This window comes from Jaculus jaculus, chromosome 2, assembly GCF_020740685.1.
Source record: "Jaculus jaculus isolate mJacJac1 chromosome 2, mJacJac1.mat.Y.cur, whole genome shotgun sequence".
Taxonomy (NCBI): Eukaryota; Metazoa; Chordata; class Mammalia; order Rodentia; family Dipodidae; genus Jaculus; species Jaculus jaculus.
In genome coordinates this window covers 183,260,923-183,276,933 of record NC_059103.1, presented here as the reverse complement: position 1 = coordinate 183,276,933, position 16,011 = coordinate 183,260,923, and the positions used below count along the sequence as shown (strand labels likewise).

General features: G+C 35.5%; 1 protein-coding gene across 7 annotated transcripts in view; it reads left to right on the top strand.

The window, feature by feature from the left end:
• The window catches only part of Csmd3 (CUB and Sushi multiple domains 3), a 1,124,273-nt gene that overhangs the window by 666,494 nt on the left and 441,768 nt on the right, over nt 1-16,011 (top strand). For 6 of the 7 annotated variants that reach the window (XM_045143269.1, XM_045143267.1, XM_045143265.1 and 3 more), the window contains 2 exons: nt 7,550-7,732; nt 13,953-14,279. In XM_045143269.1, the coding sequence (XP_044999204.1) occupies nt 7,550-7,732; nt 13,953-14,279 (510 nt within the window). The remainder of the gene's footprint in view (nt 1-7,549; nt 7,733-13,952; nt 14,280-16,011) is intronic. The other variant, XM_045143270.1, reaches the window with a different exon arrangement.

The following is a 16,011-nucleotide window of genomic DNA, read 5'->3' as shown; positions in this document are numbered from 1 at the left end:
TGCAGAAAAAAAAAAAAAATGGTGTATTCATACTAGGAAAATGTGAGCAAAGCTTAAGGTCATTTACCAAATTATCTATGAGTAAGGACAATTAGTGAACAGTTATTGAGACAGGGCTAACTGAAGTTAGTTAGACTGTTAGTCATGGGAAATGGTCATCCATGGAGATCAGATCATAAGAGTTAGGGGAGATATACCCTACTGAACCATTCTCCTGACATCATCTTTGACACATAACCCTGCCCACAGAGAGCCCTGGACCTGGCATGAAGTGCATATAGATGGCTTACTGTCACTCCCACCCTGGAGAGAGAGTATAAAGTCAGAGGATGGTAAGGCTGAGACTGCATTATCAGACGTGCTTGCGTTCATCTCTTTCAACTGTAAGATCACTATAAGATTAAAATTGTTCTCAAGATATGATTAAAAATGATCATTATGACTTTCTACATATGTACACATGTTATAACTATGCCATTTTGCATATTATATCCATTTGTAAGCTACCTCTTCTCTTCATTCCTTTAGATATCAACTTTTTCTTTCTTAAAATATTTTAGTTATTTATTTATTTAAGAGAGAGGGGGAGAGAGAGAGAGAGAGAGAGAGAATAAGTGTGTCAGAGCCTCCCTTCCTCTGAAAGCCAACTCCAGACACTTGGGCCACCTTGTGCACCTGGCTTACAATGATGCTGGGGAATTGAAGGTGGGCCTTGGACTTTGAAGGCAAGTGTATTAACTGTTCAGTCATCCCTTCAGTCCTTTTTCTTAAATATTTGGTTGAGTGGAAGCACAGTCTTTAAGAACTCAGTTCCTGGGAATGAATCTATCTATCTATCTATCTATCTATCTATCTATCTATCTATCTATCTATCTGTCTGCCTACCTACCTACTTATCAATCTATCTATCACCTATCTACACAAAAATGCTATTGAGAGAAGACCAGAGTCTAAGTAAGTAATTATGATTATACATTGTATAGTATATAGATCACTATAGGTATATTCCAATCCTTAAAGAATCCCAGAGGCAGCCACAATGAACTTACTTCCTAGATCAGGGTAATCTTTATGCAGAAGTTTCAGCTAGACCTGAAACAAAGTTTTCCAAGTTTTACCGCTTAGTTCTGGTTTGTATGTAGTCTTCATATGGTTGCTTTTACTAAGTGGCTCATCTGTATGATTATTTGTCCCTAGCATGGAAATGTGAGAAATACTGGAACCTTTAAGGGATAAGATATGAGTTGGGGGTTAGCTACATCATTGGAAGTAAGGTCTCAGAAGGGATTTATGTTGTTCCTATGGCCCTTGAGTTATTTCTATTAAGGGTACTTTCTTATGAGAGTGAGCATAACTTCTTCTTTGGTCACAGGCATGTAGCCATGGGAATTCTTCCTCATTTTGTTCTATTGCCATCACAAGGCCAATCACCATGAGAGCTATACCAGAGTGAAGATGTATAGAAGAAGGTTCTAATGCATATTAGGAAATTAAATATATGTTTCATAAATAGGTAAATGGTGAATGAAAATTTATCCACAAAAATAATAGTTAATAACTTGGACTTAATATGACATAAACTGCATTATGAACACAGTATGCAAAATATGGACAAGTTAATGTGTTTGACCTATTTCCTTACCCATAAATGGAAGTGAAAATAGTAACTTTATGGATATTTTTAATTACTAAATTGCATTATAAATATTTAGAAATATTTCCACCACAGCAGCGCAGTTTTACTACTCAATGAACTTTAGCTATAATTTCTCCTTGTTCTTTTGTCACTTATCTACTACAACACTTGTACATTGCACATTATTTTTTTTTCAGATATCAGGTTTTCCCTGAGTAGAAGAATAACAAGACAAGTGATATAGGTGTATTCTTATTAATTCATATGTTTTTGTTTCCATCTATGTTTAAGAAAATTGCAGCTTCAACATTATATCTTGATTTAAAAATATGTTTTTTTGTTTGTTTGTTTTTTAATCTGGGTGTAGTAGCACATGATTTTAATCCCAACACTCAGGAGGCAGAGGTAGGAAGATTGCTATGAGTTGAAGGCCACCCTGAGACTACATAATGAATTCCAGGACAGCATAGCCCAAAGCAAAACCCTATCTCAAAACAAGATATTTATTTTAAGGAATATACCAAAGAAACAAAGAAAACACCTTTCACTTCAAAACAAAGTATGAGCCAAAACAGATAATACAAAATTTATAAAATGTCTCTACTTTAACACAAAAATGATAGAAAATACATAAAATATAATAATTCTTAAGAATGTAAGAGAAAAAAGAACACTTATTATGAAGTATTTGGGGATTCTTGGGATAAATAAACAAAAGCATAGAAAGATGTATGGAATATGGGAAGAGAATGTCATAAATGAGGCCACCACAGAGGGCCCTGTTCCTACAACTTCTACACAGGAGGCCATTGCACATCATGACCAGAGTCCTCCAGCAAAGACAGCTAGCATCATAAGAAGATGAACTGTTGCAGAGGCAAATAGGTCAGCTGCCAGTTTTGAATGGTTAATTGCCATTGTCACGTTGACTGGTTTTAGAATCATCTAGAGATTAGTTGCACCTCAGAGTGTATCTGTGATTCATAATATGTGTGGTGCCATCCTATGGTTTGGAGTCCCAGATGAAATAAAAGAGCTTAAAAGAAAAGGAAATAGCCAGAAAGCTCTAATGTTTCCCTTTCTCTGCTTCCCTGTCTAGCATGAAGTAAAGTAAGCTGCCCACCATGGTGTGCCCTTCCCTGGTTTAATCAGATGGATTCTCTAAAGCCAACAGCCAAATAAGTCTTTCCTTCCTGTTATTTCTGTCAGGTTTTGTGGTCATAATAACATGCTAAAGTATCTATAATACAGAGCCAAATGTCTACAGAGAGAATGAAAGTCCATAACAGCTACAAAATGGAGATGCTTCTGGGTCAGGTTAAAGGCAAAGAATCAGAGAGCACTGCATGTCAACACAGAGAACATTTTCCACCCAGAAGAAGCAAGCCCATGTGCTCACAGTGGAATGGTAAATCAGTGTGGATGTGAAGAAGGTGAGAAATGATGATGAGAGAATAGGACTTGCACAGTCACAGAGAAGCAGGCCAATAAATGCATGTGTTTGACAGCTTAATCAAGCCAAACACTTCAACACTTTTAGCTTCCCCTAAATTAATTTCTCTTACAACTTTTTAAAATTAGGTTTAACAACTTTTATACTCCACAGAATTTATGAATTTTTACATCTATAACTTTTGAAGTAAATTTATTCTGCTGTTCTTTTATGTATTTATACTTATACAAGAAAGCAGAGTAAAAAAGCAACCAAAAATAATTGTAAATGTTTATATTAGATAGTCACAAAATAAAGGGAGAATTGTATTCAAGAAAAATAAAAAAAATAAGTTTTGATAACAATCATAAAATATTTAGGAAACTGTTTTTATTAGAATTTATCAATCTGTGCAATGAATTATAAGTTGACATTTGTAATGTATAATTATACATAAATGTATATATGGAATTCCTCTAGAATAAAATATAGAACAATTTAAGAAGAAAATTGACAAAACTTAGCAGCACAATAGTATAATGAAAATTTCATAACACTCAAAGTAAAGGACTTCCAGAGTGATTATAATATGAAAGAAAAGAAAATATTTTAAAATAAATTATGATAATTTTTTTCTATGACAAAAGATTGATAGAAGTAATATTTCAGATATGAAATAAGAAACAGTAAGCATACATGCCAGCCCACTTACAAAGATCAATTCTAAATAAAGACTAAATCTTTCAGGAAAGTATAAATAAAGTAAAAAATACTCATTATGAAAGAAAAATTGAAATAAGTTTGGGATCATGGTTTCCTTTAAGAATGCTAGATAGAAAATGGATCAAGGAAAAAAAAAACAACAAGGTAAAATAATTTTGAATTAAAATTATAAGCTACCAACTTGTCAGTCAATAATGTAGGCTATATTAAGACTTTTTCATATAATTAATGACTTGTTGTTTTGATCAGTAAGTCCCAGAAGTACAATAACAATAATTGTGTATCTGTCAGAAATATCAGGCAACATCACCCGCCCCTTTCGTTCTTCTATATCCTGATCAACAGTTGCTATAAAATACATCACTTCCTAAAATGTAGTATGTATCTGTTATTGTTTGTGAATCGCCAATTGTATCTGTGCTCACAGAGAGGGGGGATCCTTATTTGTTTACTGTTGTAGCTAACACATTGTGAACAGTATTTGTCACAATATAATGTTCAAGGAAACATTTACTGAGTATAATTAACTGAATAATGGAATGATTGCTCGAGTTGTGACGAAAGCTTGATTTTACTTTAAGGATGGTGATTGATTCAGTTTGGGAGCTTCTTTTAGAGATTGTCAGCATAAGTGCACACAAACATTAAACACATCAATGGAAAGCTCAGCAGTTCTAACATTAATAATTATTTTTTTTTTCTAGCCATACATTCTAACCTAAATATGTTTACACGTGAAATATTACTAGCTTCTTTCTCTGGCATTAAAACCAGATGCAGATGAGTGAGGCCGAGCATGGTCTGACTCATCTGCAGCCCCTTCCCTGGATCAACTTGAGTTTCCCACACACCTGGTAGCAAACTGGAGGCCCTCACACTAGGGATGGAAGGCTTGGCGGTAGGGGAAGAGGAGGGTGGGAGGAAAACCCAAAACTAAACCCACAATGAACTGATACCAGAGGAACCTTTATCCCTGAAGTTAGACTAAAAGTCTGAGCCCTCAACAGGAGTAAGGAGGGGAGCAACTGAAAAGATGGACCATGGAGAGGGTGGGATGAAGGCTAACCTTAATTTTTTTGTTGTTGTTGTTCTAACATGTAACACGCAGTAACAGAAAGTGGTTGCTATCCACAATGATCTGTTGATCGGAGAGACCTACAAGGTCCCCAAAACATGTCAGGCTTCTGTTAAAGCACTTGGTTACCTGCCTGAGCTACAAGGTACAATCCTATAGCTGGGGACACCATATGCTGCTGGCCCAGAACATGGAGAGACTTGCCTAGAATCCAGATGAGAGCCAGACCCCAGACAACCTCGCTAGTGCTGGAAAGTGCTTCATGAGCTACTGGAGGAAAGAGGCCAACAACTGTCTAAGCAACCAGGGGTCTAAGTCTCTCAGAAGCAAACCCTGACAGGATGTACATACTAGAGCAATACTGGCACATAGCCTTAGTGGGTAACAAACAGTTTTCTGATTGGATAAGAGATCTGCTCAGTGTTAAGGAATCCATATCTGGCATTGGGAACAAGGCCAGAATTCTATGGAGACAAAGATGATCCTTTCCAATGCCAATCTCCTACTAGTCTTTGGCCAAAAGAGGGGTACATCCATCAAATTATCCTCAAAGTAATAATGCTTATCTCATTTAACCTACACTGACTTCACTCTCCACTGGAGAATCTGCTTTTCTTATCAGAAGGTAGCAGGACCCAAGGAGACAAACTACCCCTTGTACTTCAGCCAAGCCCCAGCTGAAAGCACAGAAGAACTGGGGAGAAGAACAAGAGTGCTGCTTCCATGGTGAGCCTGACAATCAGCACCAGGGTGAAGGAGATAGATGCTGAAGATACTCAACACCTACAAAAAGCAGTGATCCAGAGCCTCCTGAGAGCACATCACTGAAATCAATGTAAAACACACCCACCAAGGCTCAGGGAATTTTGTGGAAGAGGGGGCAGAAAGATTGTAAGAGCCACTGGATGGGATTCCATGCCCAGAGGCACTGCCTCACCCCCATCAGCTGACATGTGCTCCCATAATGCATAATACACAACCCCATGGGGAATACCATTAAGCACACAGAGGAGGCCCCCAGTGGAATGGGGGCAGGGATGAGCAAAAGGATGTTACTCACACATGATGCATACACACTAAGTGTGTCTGTAGTAAATAATAATAATAAAAACAAAGTGGATGCAAATAGCCAAAGAACAACAAAAGAGAATAATGTCACTTAGGACACAGATAAAGCTTATGTAAGTACAACTTTAGTGAAGGCTAGTGTTTCGGAGTCATAACCAGCTATGGTTTCTGTCAAGTAGAGAGTGTTTTCAAAAAATACTCCAAAACCTATTTTATTAAAAAAAGTGGTTTTGAATAATATAGATGATGTAGTAAAAGTCTAACTATGATGCATATGAAATACAAGATACATTTGGTGGGAAGTTTATTTATATTAGTAGAAATTCACAGACTAGTAATAGTAATGTGTATATCTGTTTATAAAGCCTTGGAAAAAGAATTAGAACCACACTGGCGGGTTGAAGGATGACCAGACATCCAAGAATGTGTGAATGTTGGAGTGGCAGGAGAGGTTATAACTTAAAATAAGTCAGTATTTTATCGTTGTCTGAAGACAACTACTAACAAGATTTATTGTGACATAAAGACAAAAACAACCACCACCACACAAATGAACATGTTGTGGGCGATTTGTAGTTTCACATTGGTGATAAAACAATACTAATCTGGGATTGCCTCTAGGTACATCTCAATAAGTATGTTTTAATGAGGTTCTTTTAAAATTATTTATTTATTTATTCATTTATTTATTTATTTGAGAGAGAGAATTGGAGCTCAGGGCCCCAGCCACTTCAATCAAACTCCAGACACTTGTGTCACCTCGTGGGTATGTGCGACCTTGCACTTGCCTCACCTTTGTGCATGTGATAGGTGGGATCTTGAGAGTTGAACTTGGTCCTTGGGCTTAGCAGGCAAGTGTCTTAATTGCTAAACTATCTCTCCAGCCTGTTAATCAGGTTCTTGAAAGAAATTTGCTTTTCAATCTTCAAATCATTCAATAATAATTAGTAAAGGAATATTTAAAGGAATATTGGGTGTTATAAGAAAAAATATATAAAATATAAGATATATATATATATAATATATATAGACTATATATATATATATATATAATATATATAGACTATATATATATATATATCGCCTTGCTATTGTGTAATTGGGGAGTTAAGTCATAGATACTCAAGCGGCAGTTTTGGTGAAGGCATATTCCATTGATGTTGTAAGAAAGGAAAGGCAGACAAAATTTCTTCATGCTTTGATTTTATCTAAGAATACCAACATCATTCACAAATTATGAGGAAGTCCAAGATTTCTAAGAAATATCTAGTATGTTCATTCAGTTTGTATATATGCAGGAAAATATGGAATATCTACAATCTATATATATAATTGATCTGTTAAGTTTCATGCCTTCTGGCATCATGTTTATCCATGACAACTTGATAGCCTCCATTTGCAAAATGAGATAAATATACCATTTATTTCGTTAAAGACCTGTCATCAAACCATACCCACAACAATTACACAATGGGAAAAGATAAGTTTGGTGAATATGTCCATCACTTGTTCTAAGTTCACATGAAAATTATACATTTAATGAACATGTTGTGTGGTCATTACTTGCCTGAAACCTTTGTAAACTTTTTTTTTTTTTTCGTCTTCTGTTTTATAGAAATAGAGAAAGAAAGTTGTGGTGATCCTGGTACACCCTTATATGGAATCAGAGAAGGCGATGGCTTTTCTAACCGTGATGTATTAAGGTTTGAATGCCAGTTTGGGTTTGAATTAATTGGAGAAAAATCCATTGTTTGTCAAGAGAATAACCAATGGTCTGCAAACATACCCATCTGTATCTGTAAGTACCAAATGCTTTGCTTTTAGATGGCATATGTTATCCCATCCTTGCATATAATTGCTTTTGTAATTAATTGCAAAGAGCTGGAACTGTGTAATTATTTTTGGAGGAATAGAATTTTTTGATACTATCTTTAACAAGGGTACTTATGCCAAATTATAAATTTCCTTACAGATTAAGTAAAGCTACCATAGTTTGCTTGGTAATTGTAAGATATGTGCATGGTAGTATAATATTTACTTTGGCAGCATCTTATACTTTAAAGATGACATACTTATGGAAATTATGCATCTTAACTAATTTTAATAGACTCATCTATTACATTAACAAGATAGTATATGCTTATATGCAATCAAAACACTTAAATATTTAAAGCTTATATTTATGTATAATGTATTAATTTATAGAGATACAGTAGTGCATAACATGCACAAGAAAGAAATTCATTAATGTTTATGATATACAATAAAATTTCATTAAAAGACCACTTTATACCAAATACATCATGTTTTTCCAGCTTAACTAAAACAAATTCACAATTTGTATTATCTACACACTTTTAGCTTCAAATAAATACTGTTTTCATTACTTTACAACAAAAGATTTCTTAAATTTGGCAGAAATTTCCCTATTGCTCTTATCTTTAGAAGTCTAGCATAGGAAGAGTGCATAGACCTGCTTTTAAGGATACTTTTAGTTAGGAATAATTCTGAGCTCTACCCAAAATAATCTGTAAAGTTCCCATTGTTGTGGAGAAGATGTTACAACAGGAAAATATGATTTTATTTTCTCCCCTGTTCACATGCAGCTTAGTAACACTTCAAAATATTTGTTTAAAGGTATTTTATTCTAGGTGGTCTTTGAGGAACACAAATTAGATTAACATTGGGCAAACTTTTAATAAATTAAGTCATACCCAAAGTGGAAAAGAAATGATGCATTGTGTGAGATTGAAACCAGGACCTTGAGTGTTCTGCCACTAAGCCACATTGCAGCCCACAGATGAACATGGTTTATAAGGATTGTGGTAGAGGCTAGAATGCACTTAGTGGAAGTCTAGAGAATATTACTGAATAAAACCACTTTTTAAAATGTTTGAGTATCTAGACAGCTTTTTTTGTTTTGTGTTGTGTTTGTTGGAACAAGCACCTTTAACCAGTGAGCCATCTCCCTAGTCCTGTTTTGTTTTTGAGACACGTTCCCATTATCTATCCCTAACTAGCTTTGCTATTGTTGTTGCTATAAAGTGCAAGCTGTCCTCCAACCTCAAGTTCAAGATTGCTCAGTTGGGGCTGGAGAGATGGCTTAGCAGTTAAGCACTTACCTGTGAAACCTGAGAACCCCTGTTGGAGGCTCAATTCCCCAGGACCCAACGTTAGCCAGATGTACAAGGGAGCACACGTCTGGAATTTGTTTGCAGTGCCTGGAGGCCCTGGCGTACCCATTCTCTCTTTCTATCTGCCTCTTTTTCTCTTTGTCTGTCTCTCTCAAATAAATAAAAATAAACAACAATAAAAAAGATTGCTCAGTTTATAGGCACACAACACCATACCAAGCTTAGTGAACATTAACATTCTAATAACAACTAAGCCTAGTATGTTGTTATATTATAAAAATGTAGCAATTAATGTTTTCCCTAAATCAGCTGCCAACTTTAAAATGTATATGATAGAATAAATTCATAATAATAAATTATAAAATGGTGGAGGTTGTAGAGATGACTCAGTGGTTAAAAGTGTTTGTTTGCACAGCCTGATTGCCTGGGCTTGATTTTCCAATACCCATGTAAAGCCAGACACAAAAAGTGGAACATGTATCTGGCTTTTATTTGCAGTGGCAAGAGGCCTGGGTGTGACTATTCTCTTTCCCCCCTCCTCTCTCAGTATATACCTCTCTCTCCCTCCTATTCCCCACTGTATTTAAAAATAAATAAAATATTTTAAAAATAAACAAGTAAAAATGCACACAATTGATTCTTATATAAGTCCAAATAGCTTACATAAAAAAAATTATAAAAGCTGATTAGAAAAGGATATTTTATAAAAAGTCCATGAATATGTTCTACACAAATAGCTCAGTAATTTTATTGAAACTCCTAACATTTTTTTCCAAGAACTTGAATTAGTATATTTAGTATGTGTGTGGATAGATAGATAGATAGGTAGATAGACAGATAGATATATGGTGTATGTGTGTGTATACCTATATACAGATACATGTAGAGTCCAGCATAGATAGCAAAATTGTATGAAAGCACAGTGATTATGTGGACACTAACACATAATAATACCCTATCATGAAGACACTACGGTAGAAGCCAAAATGTAAGCCTGGATCAGATGTAGTTACATGAAGAATTGCACAGTATACGACAAAATTGTGTATTTACAATATTTTGTAAAACACTACCCACCTGATAAGACATTGTGGATGGTCACTTTGGTCAGCTCTTGACCCAAGTGCATATCATTTAGATGAGGAATTGACAAACTTAAGATGAATAGCAACCGAAAATATTCACTTAATTTACCAAGTTTGCTTTTTTTTTTTTTTTTGTAATGTGGTTACAGTAATTCTAAATAGAACACATAGCTTTACAAACCACAAATATATATTTTTTATTAGTTATGTGCCCAGTGTGTATACAAGCATGTTGGTACCATTGTTTAACCTCGTCCCTGTCCTCCCCCCTCCAAAGAGACCCTCCTTATTGGGGAATGTGGGCCATGCATTGTAGTGTTACATCAGTTACAGGGAGGAGGCAATGTCTCAGTGCATAATGTGCCAACATGTGGCACAAGCTTTCCACCCTTTCTTCCATGAATTTCCCTGAGCCATGTTGGGTTCGTTTTAGCTCTACTTTACTGATGAGGTCTTGAGAGCCTCTGTGTCTCTGAATATCTGGTTTGGTAGGAGTTGAATGTTCTCTGTGTCTATCTCCTTCACCCTTGTACTGGTACCTGATTCATCAGGAAAGCAGCACTCTTGCTTCTTTCCGCAATGACTCTAAGATTTCAGCTGGGGCCCTGGTGAGGTGTGATGGAATGAATCTCTCCTCAGGTTTGGTGTCCATCTGAAAAAGAGAAGCTGATTCTCCCATGGAGAGTGAAATCAGCACCAGATAAATGGGGTAACCATTATTATTTTAGAAAGAATTTAATAGGTTTAGGCCCTCTTGTAGTCCACGATATGTGGGAGCTTGATAATGGAGAGTGGACTCATTTTTTATGTATGGTTCTGACTTGTTTCCCAGCTCCAGCTATGGGCTCCATTCCACTGAGCAGATCCATTGACCAAATCAAGATCAGTTGGTTACCCATCATGGCTGGGTGAACTTATTGAAGTTATATGAACATCATGCCAGGTTGTTTGCTGCTGAGTAGCTTAGACCACAATTTGCTTGCACAGATGTTGGTCATTTTCCACCAGTTGCTCATGGAGCACCTTCTGTAACTAGACGAGCTAACTGTCTGGAGACATTTTCTGATTTCTAATTTATATCAGGGGTAATAGAATCATGGATTTCAGGTTTCAGAGGAACTCAAGAAGGCAGAACACAGCAGCATGTGAGTTTGCCTAAAGGGGAACCACTGGAAACTGAGAGTCAACTTTTCAAGAGAAGCTTGGAAAGCAGACAGGATGTCACCTCTAAAATCCCTGGTGCTGGAGAGATTGATCTCTTCAGTGTTTGGCTAAGGCTGGAAGATACCAAGTTGGAGCCCAAACAAATCTACACAGTGAAATCATCTCTCCAATAAAGTGGGGTAGGGTGCTGACCTTCAAATAACTTTTCTCCCCAAGTGTAAAAACATTCTTTTAAAATGTAGTTTACATTTTTTATCTGGACAGAAGGAAAGTTAATCAAACAAAACTCATTTGCAACTCTTACTAAACCCATGGCCGTCAGTTCCCAGTAATTAAAATCTAAACCCCATGGGGAATACGAGCAACCCCACTGAGCAGTGCCCCCAGCAGAATGGGGCCATGGATGAGGGAAATGATGGCACCGACACATGGTTTATCCCTACTACGTATGTCCATAAAAAATAAATAAATCATTCCATGTAGGAAAAATAAAATATAAAATATTTTAAATTATATATAATTCTTTCATCTGATAATCTAATGTATGTAATGTAAAGATTGATTTAGTCATCATATGAAAATAAACTCCCTTTATTTATTTATTTGCAAGCTAAGAGAGAGAGCAAGAAAGTGAGCACTCAGAGTGGAGGTAAAGAGAGAATGGGCACACCAGGGTCCCTTGCCAGTTCAAATCAATCCTATATGCATATGCCACTTTGTGCAATTGTCTTTACCTTGGTATGCAATAATTGAACCTGAGCCTGCAGGCTAATGCCTTTAACCATGGTACAATCTTCCCAGCTGCAAAATAAACTCTTTACACTATTTTTCTAAAACAAAACTACTGGGGCCAGGTGTGGTGGTGCATGCCTTTAATCCCAGCACTTGGGAGGCAGAGGTAGGAGGATCACTGTGAGTTCGAGGCCACCCTGAGATTCCATAGTGAATTCCAGGTCAGTCTGGGCTACAGTGAGACCCTACCTCGAAAAACCAAAAACCAAAAACAAAACAAAAAAAAAAAAAAACCCTACTGGGAACTGACTGTGTGAATATTAAAGTCTAAGAGGTCATAAATTTAAGTAGATGATCAGAATTAATGAGCGGATGCTTAGAACAAAAAGAAAAAGTAAATATTCAATAAGTCACATGAGAAAAGATTTCAAGTTCACTAGTCAGAAAAGTAAAGTCAAATTGTGAGATGCCATTTTTCTCATCAAACTAAGAAAAGTACAGTAACCACAATATTGTGTGTTGGCAGAGTATTATATTCATTATTATAGTGAACATATTCTGTTATATTTCAGTATAGGTAAATATAAGAAAATCTGCAAAATATTTTGAGGCATAAATACCATTCATATACTTTATTATTCAAATCTCTCTCTCTCTTTCTTTCTTTCTTTTTTTTTTTTTTGGTTTTTTGAGATAGGTTCTCACTCTAGCGCAGACTGATGTGGAATTTATTCTGTATTCTCAAGGTGGCCTAGAACTCATGACAATGCTCCTACCTCTGCCTCCTGCATGCTGGGATTAGATGTGTGTGCCATCACGCCAGTCTTCTAATCTCTTTTTGAAAATATAGCATAATAAAATAAATAATATTGTCAATAAGCATTGTACATTTACAGTATAAAAATATTTTAAAATATAATTCCAAATATCAAACACTAGAAGAATCAGAAATTTTAGATCTCTATGAGAGAATGGAGTCTGAGGTTTACAAGAATAAATATAATTATGCTTAGTAGATTAAAAATGAGACAATAATGATAAGGTGGCAAGTTGTGATGCTACATGTCTGTATTCCCTGCACTTGCTGGTAGAAAGTAGGAGGGTGAAGGAGGGGATGGCTGTGACAAACACAAATCCACCTTCTTGTTTTTGTTATATTGGTCAGAGCACCCTTAGGCATGGTATAAATGAACCTCACCTAATCTTCACCCCACTCTGATTTTCTCTGAGCTTTAGGATTCTTATTTTATTAACATTGTCAAAGTATTTTGGACTTCAATCATTTAGTTGACTTTGTTAATTTTCAGTAGTACCTTTGTTCAGTTTTAAAACATATGTTTTGAGGAGAAAACTTAAACTGGTGAATGGCCTAACAGGATGCATTTTCAAATATGTTGCTGCTAAACTGGATGTGGTGGCTCAGATCTATAGTCCCAGGACTTGGGAGGAAGAGTTCGGAAGCTTGCAGAGTTCCGGACCAGTGGGCTTCAGAGTGAGTTCCAGGAAAATCATGCCACAGAGGGAAAACTTTGTCTCAAAAACTGCTGCTATTATTTCAGTTATCCTCTTGTACATATTTAAGTGCATATCGCTAAGTTCATGCAGAGCACCGGTCACCTTTACTAGTATGTGGAAGTACAGGATGAGGGCATACTGTGACAGTTTGGCAAATGGTCCCAGATTCAATTAAATTCTTACCACACACACACACACACACACACACACCCACACACACACACACACACACACACACAAATAATAACCGTGGTAACGTTTTCTTTCTGTTTTATATGATCATTTACAATCTACTATTTTATCAAGTCCCTTATTGATCATCATAATTGGGAACGAACACAAATATGGTTTTATATTTATTGTGCTTTCTAATCTTTCTATCTACTAGTTCCTTGCCTCTCTAACTTCACGGCACCAATGGGAACGGTTCTTTCTCCGGATTACCCAGAAGGGTACGGGAATAATTTAAATTGCATCTGGACAATAATCTCTGACCCTGGAAGTCGAATACACCTTTCTTTCAATGACTTTGATCTGGAATCCCAGTTTGATTTCCTTGCTGTTAAAGATGGTGACTCTCCAGATTCCCCAATTCTTGGAACCTTCACTGGGGCTGAGGTGCCTTCTCATCTCACGAGTAATAGTCACATATTGCGACTGGAATTTCAGGCCGACCACTCAATGTCTGGACGTGGCTTTAATATCACATATAACAGTAAGGATTTCTTTTGTGGTTGTCCTTTATTGTTCCATAGAATGTACTCATTTAGAAGTAGAAAATGATCATGCAAACTAGCTATTTTTTTTTTTTCACAAATAAGAAAGCATGAGCAAGTTGTGGATTGAGTCTAGAGAAGTGTGGCTACTTATGCCTTGATATCCAACCCAATTTACTTCCTTCTGTGTCATTACTCTTTGTGAGAGGACTCGGGCTAAGGAGCTATGTTTCAAAATCTCTACTATGCCAGCAAATATATTAGCTTATTCTGTGAAAAGAGAACTGGTCATACACTTAAACATACTAAATATCACACTTTTGCTACTGTTTACTTGTAAATATAAATAGAAAACAGTTGTTTTCTTCAAGACATTCATAAACCAAAAGGAACCTAAACAAATAATGACAGTCTAATTCTAATTCCCAAGAAAAAAGTCAGAAGGCTAGAAAGTCACCTCAGAGAAGGAAATCACTAAGTTTGAGGGTTTAGGCCACCCCACAAACTATTGGGAAAATACCTTAATAGAGTCAGTTCTAACATCATGAATTGTACTTAAAATTTTGTCTCAGCTACATATTAAGGCTCCATATCTGAACCACAGTGTTCATGGCAGTAGATACACATTGAGTAAATTAAATGATCATGAAAATGATTTAGCAAGTTCTCAATATCCACTATCTGATATTTCCAGTTCTTGTTGGAGTTATTACTAGACATTTGAATTATATTACCATGTTTACTACATTACTATAGATTTGAGATATTTTTATATTTTTGTATATAATCTCTACTCTTTTTTTTTGCATTTCTAAAAGATGGATATATACCTGAAAATATATGATTCTGGCAAAAGAGGAATCTTGTAAAGGAGGGGGAAAGTTTGGTTTTTGGACATATGCAAATTTCTCTTTGCAAATGCCCTATATGAATCCATAGAATAATAGTAACATTTATTACTTTTCCTTGACATTCCCAATATGTGTCAGGTATTGTCTAATTTGAGTTAATGTGTAAAGGTTTTATGGCAAGAGCATTTAAGTTGTAAGATTCAATGCTACCCTATAAAATTATTTTTGCCCTTTACCCCGAACATTACCTAATCAGTGCTGAGCTTTGGTGATTAGTAACAAAGCAATGGAATTGAGTTTTCAAAGTGACATGAGTGTGCTATTGGTACATGCTGTCATTGATAGGTTGTCACCAAGACAAAGGGCATTGCATGCCATTTCAGTCAAGGTAGCAGTGATATGTGTTATAGAAACTTGCTTTAGGTAATGGCCACTCTATCTGAAAAAACCTTGGATGGATATATATATATATGCATAAACATACAAATATATGATTAAAGACATATGAAAACATATCTCTACATATATACAGTTATTTTATATTCATTTTATAATATTTTAACTTATTTACAAATATTACATTCTTTCTGATGTTTTCATAGTAAATGTTTGATCATTTGTAAGTAATTTATTGCTTCCTACTTCATAGTTCATTTTTCTTCTAAACATTATTTGGGTATTATATATTAGAGTATAAGATATTCAAAAATAAATGTCCTTTAATATTCTAATAGCCATTTATCATAAAGATAAACTCCAACATTTTTATTTGTAAAAGCATTCTATAAACTATATTTTTATATTATATAATCCCTTAATTTTCCATATTTTAGTTTAACTTAAAATAATAATAAAAGTGTACATATTATGATCAGAATAG